General features: G+C 38.6%; 1 protein-coding gene and 1 long non-coding RNA gene across 3 annotated transcripts; one reads left to right on the forward strand and one right to left on the reverse strand.

Moving 5' to 3' along the window:
* On the reverse strand, window positions 1-1,370 carry LOC119770643. 2 transcript variants are annotated; one of them, XR_005278924.1, is made up of 3 exons: window positions 986-1,370; window positions 250-314; window positions 1-181 (listed from the first exon to the last, which is right to left on the reverse strand). XR_005278924.1 is itself a non-coding variant. In XM_038265913.1 (3 exons), the coding sequence occupies exons 1-3, from the start codon at window positions 755-757 to the stop codon at window positions 85-87; spliced, it is 309 nt and encodes a 102-aa protein (XP_038121841.1). In that variant the 5' UTR covers window positions 758-770; the 3' UTR covers window positions 1-84. The 2 variants fall into 2 exon arrangements, 1 of the variants encoding a protein (XP_038121841.1); XM_038265913.1 differs by lacking the exon at window positions 986-1,370 and adding an exon at window positions 611-770.
* A 104-nt stretch (window positions 1,371-1,474) lies between these two features.
* LOC119770646 lies at window positions 1,475-3,046 on the forward strand. The gene is made up of 2 exons (XR_005278927.1): window positions 1,475-2,026; window positions 2,088-3,046. It is a non-coding gene; the product is annotated as an uncharacterized LOC119770646 (long non-coding RNA).
* The last annotated feature ends 1,318 nt before the right edge of the window (window positions 3,047-4,364 follow it).

The following is a 4,364-nucleotide window of genomic DNA, read 5'->3' on the forward strand; positions in this document are numbered from 1 at the left end:
GTAATGTAGTGTGTGTGTGTGGTATTCAGCGCCTTCTGCACGACCGAAGCTTGACCGCGATCGGCTCCAGGATGCCGACGGAGCTCAAGTTCGGTTGATGCGCCTTGTCCCGGGTCGCTTTTCTTGTCGTCGTGGTTCAATTCGAGGTGGCTGCAGATCTGGAAGAGGACGGCGTCGCAGCCTGTGGAGGAAGGTCGATTAGATCGATCGATTACGAGTTTTGGTGAAAATTGTTCATTCAAATCTTACCAAGCTTCTGAGGGTATGAACTTTGATGACTTTCTCCCGCTGGACAACATCTTCCTCTGGTGGCCCTGGAGGAGGAGGAGGAGGAGGAGGAGGAGGAGGAGGAGGAGGAGGAGGAGGAGGAGGAGGAGGAGGAGGAGGAGGAGGAGGAGGAGGAGGAGGAGGAGGAGGAGGAGGAGGAGGAGGAGGAGGAGGAGGGAGGAGGAGGAGGAGGAGGAGGAGGAGGAGGAGGAGGAGGAGGAGGAGGAGGAGGAGGAGGAGGAGGAGGAGGAGGAGGAGGGTGTCCAGCTGCAAACACCTCCAACAAAGTCGTTCCGGCCAGCCGGGTCGAGCTTAAAAGTCCTTTCGGAAGTGGAGAAATCACCTGTCCAGGAGAAGTCAAAGGTCGATCCGCACAACCAGCGGCGGCTGATGACTTCTTCCCGCTTGCCAACATCTTCTTTCTCGCTGGCCGTGGAGCAGGTTCCGCCGATGCAATCATTCCGCTGTCCGCCTTCTCGAGTGTGGCCATTGCCAACGGTTCCGTATTTTCCCAGAACTGAACCTGTACCGGTCCTTTCGATCACTGTTGTCAGAATCGACGCTGGCCATGCGGATCGACATTTCACTTCTCCCGGACAGGTGATTTCTCCACATCCGAAAGCACTATTAAGCTCGACCCGGTTGGCCGGAACGGCTTTGATGGCGGTGTTTGCAGCTAGACACTGTGCACCAATTGTTGCTGCTTTTATTTATTCACATCACACATCATTTCACAAACACCGTCGAAACGGAACCAGTTAATATCTGGCCACCAGAAACTTCTCCGGCTCTCCGGTTACTTCACCCGAAAACTAAAAAAAAAACATTGTATAAACAAACTGTCACGAGAGCTTGTTTGACGTTTAGAATTAGGCTGCGTTTTGACAGTAGTTACGCTTCGAAAAAGTGTGACGGAAAAAGTTGCGTTTTCGAACACAAAAGTTTTCGAAATCGATGAAATTGTTTTCATTTTTGAAAACATTGTAAACGAAATCGAAAACAATCGATGTTATCGCTTTTAAAACAATTTGTTGATGGTTTTTCGGACAGGATTTCTATCCGTGTAATAATAATGATAAGAAAAATCGATACAATGCAACAATACAATTTAAGAGATCGTAAAATGTTTTAAAATTAAGTGAAAAAAAAAAACAAATACATGTTAAATTATAAACCCACATACACAAACACTACACTTATTAAATTAAGATTCCGGAGTTCACCAATGGGACATCAAGATCAACAAGCATCGCAGAAGTTCCTCAAGCTCTAACAATTAATCGAAAACGGTTGAGGTATGATAGGATTTGTGAGGTGAAAGGTGAAACTTGATTCAAATGGATTGATAATCTGATAATTGAAAAATCGATGGCAACAGTGCAGCAATAACTTTGTGTGGAGGAAAGATATATCTGTTCAATCAAAATAAATGTGAATGGAACCGAATACTTTATGAACGATTAACTCATGAGAGGAAGGATGAAACCTGATCTGAACATCAGATATAGGTCAAAACAATTGGATACTATACAATCGCTACTCGTTATAATTGGATGAAACCGCATAATCACAGTTTAATGCTGATCAAAACAACTGAATGGATAGCACAGTGTATTCACACATAAAGGATTGACGCAAATCTCCACACAATTTCTTCAAATATGCTGGAAAAGAAACGACATAGACAGAATGGTATCAGATTAAGTTGGCAAGAATCATTTTCACTGAAAACCAAGCAATGACTTGATTATTTTAAACCGTAAGATTGATATTGAAGAGTGGATATGACAACAATATAATTTGTTTTTTCAACACGGAAGGAACGTCATCAGCCACAACATCAACATCAAGGTTGATAGTTTTTTCATCAGCCACAACATCAGCGAGATCATCAATTAATAATCATCATCATCGAACAGAATCAATTGTAATAACAATCAAAATTAAGTTAAATATTAAGTCTAACCAATTTCCAACATATAGCTGACAGTAGATGATCGTCTTTAGCAGACGAACATCTAGCTCGTAAGTGTGGGGATATGAAGCGACCCTCGCCTTACCAGAAAAATTCACAGTAGATTTTCTCTGTTAAAAACGAAAATATTAGGAAAAGGCGAATCAGGAGAGTTGTAAGAAAAAGGAAGACAAATAAAAATCAATTAGGAGCGTAGGACGGGAAAACCCGACAACACTTTTATGACCCACTTAAGTGGCACGCGCAGAAAGGTGCCCGACGAGAAACAAACAAATAACAATATCTGTGAAAAAGGACAGGCACGACTGGAAAATAAATAAAGATTACATTATCTATGGGTTAAGTCATAAAAGGACTGCGACTAATTTCTGAGAAAAATCGGAGAATTAGAGCGCGGTGGAAAGAAATAGAACATTTATATTAGGATTTTAAGAGTGAGAGAAATAAAATAGGCCAGGATATTATGTATAACTTGGAAGGATTTTTAGAGTGGGGGGAAAAATAAATAAAATAAGAAAAAAAGAGAGTTATATATTGTAGAATTCTGGGAATTAAGGAAACTTTTCATTATATCGAGAAAAATACAGGTTGGAGTGGGGGTTGTAAATGAGACAAAAATATATTATATAAGTTAGAGGAAGAATTTTTGGAGTGAAACCGAAAAGGACGGATATATTATGCAACATCAAAAACTAGAGTGGGGGTAAAAATATAAGATATTAAATAATTAAATAAATAACTAGATTTAGTATAAAAACCCAAGCTGAAATCAAATAAAGTCAGTCAGTAAATGAGACAGTGAAAGAGAGTGAAAGTGTTTGATCCGAAATATCCAGTCGAAGTGCCTTGGACTTAGCCGGCTGCACGCTTCAGGGGCGCCTCCAGTACAATTTTTCATATTGAGAATTTTAATACATTTTTTTAAGTCGTAGGAGCGCCTCCAGTCAAATTTTCATATTGAGAATTTAAATACATTTTTTTAAGTCGTAGGGGCGCCTCCAGTCAAATTTTCATATTGAGAATTTTAATACATTTTTTTAAGTCGTAGGGGCGCCTCCAGTCAAATTTTCATATTGAGAATTTTAATACATTTTTTTAAGTCGTAGGGGCGCCTCCAGTCAAATTTTCATATTGAGAATTTTAATACATTTTTTTAAGTCTTAGGGGCGCCTCCAGTCGTATTTTTATATTGAGAATTTTTATACATTTTTTTAAGTCGTAGCGGCGCCTCCAGTCAAATTTTCATATTGAGAATTTTAATACATTTTTTTAAGTCGTAGGGGCGCCTCCAGTCAAATTTTCATATTGAGAATTTTAATACATTTTTTTAAGTCGTAGGGGCGCCTCCAGTCAAATTTTCATATTGAGAATTTTAATACATTTTTTTAAGTCGTAGGGGCGCCTCCAGTCAAATTTTCATATTGAGAATTTCAATATATTTTTTTAAGTCGTAGGGGTGCCTCCAGTCAAATTTTCATATTGAGAATTTTAATACATTTTTTTAAGTCGTAGGGGCGCCTCCAGTCAAATTTCCATATTGAGAATTTTAATACATTTTTTTTAAGTCGTAGGGGCGCCTCCAGTCAAATTTTCATATTGAGAATTTCAATACATTTTTTTAAGTCGTAGGGGCGCCTCCAGTCAAATTTTCATATTGAGAATTTTAATACATTTTTTTAAGTCGTAGGGGCGCCTCCAGTCAAATTTTCATATTGAGAATTTTAATACATTTTTTTAAGTCGTAGGGGCGCCTCCAGTCAAATTTTTATATTGAAAATTTTAATACATTTTTTAAGTCGTAGGGGCGCCTCCAGTCAAATTTTTATATTGAGATTTTTTATACATTTTTTAAGTCTTAGGGGCGCCTCCAGTCAAATTTTCATATTGAGAATTTTAATACATTTTTTAAGTCGTAGGGGCGCCTCCAGTCAAATTTTCATATTGAGAATTTTAATACATTTTTTTAAGTCGTAGGGGTGCCTCCAGTCAAATTTTCATATTGAGAATTTTAATACATTTTTTTAAGTCGTAGGGGCGCCTCCAGTCAAATTTTCATATTGAGAATTTTAATACATTTTTTTAAGTCGTAGGGGCGCCTCCAGTCAAATTTTTATATTGAAAA

Source organism: Culex quinquefasciatus, chromosome 3 (genome assembly GCF_015732765.1).
Source record: "Culex quinquefasciatus strain JHB chromosome 3, VPISU_Cqui_1.0_pri_paternal, whole genome shotgun sequence".
NCBI classification, from domain to species: domain Eukaryota; kingdom Metazoa; phylum Arthropoda; class Insecta; order Diptera; family Culicidae; genus Culex; species Culex quinquefasciatus.

Coding starts and splice junctions, on each gene's coding strand:
- LOC119770643 (XM_038265913.1), bottom strand. CDS start 757: ATGGCCACACTCGAGAAGGCGGACAGCGGAATGATTGCATCGGCGGAA. Junction 315..610: donor CTTTGACTTCTCCTGGACAG/GTGATTTCTCCA, acceptor CTCCTCCTCCAG/GGCCACCAGAGGAAGATGTT. Junction 182..249: donor TTCATACCCTCAGAAGCTTG/GTAAGATTTGAA, acceptor CTTCCTCCACAG/GCTGCGACGCCGTCCTCTTC.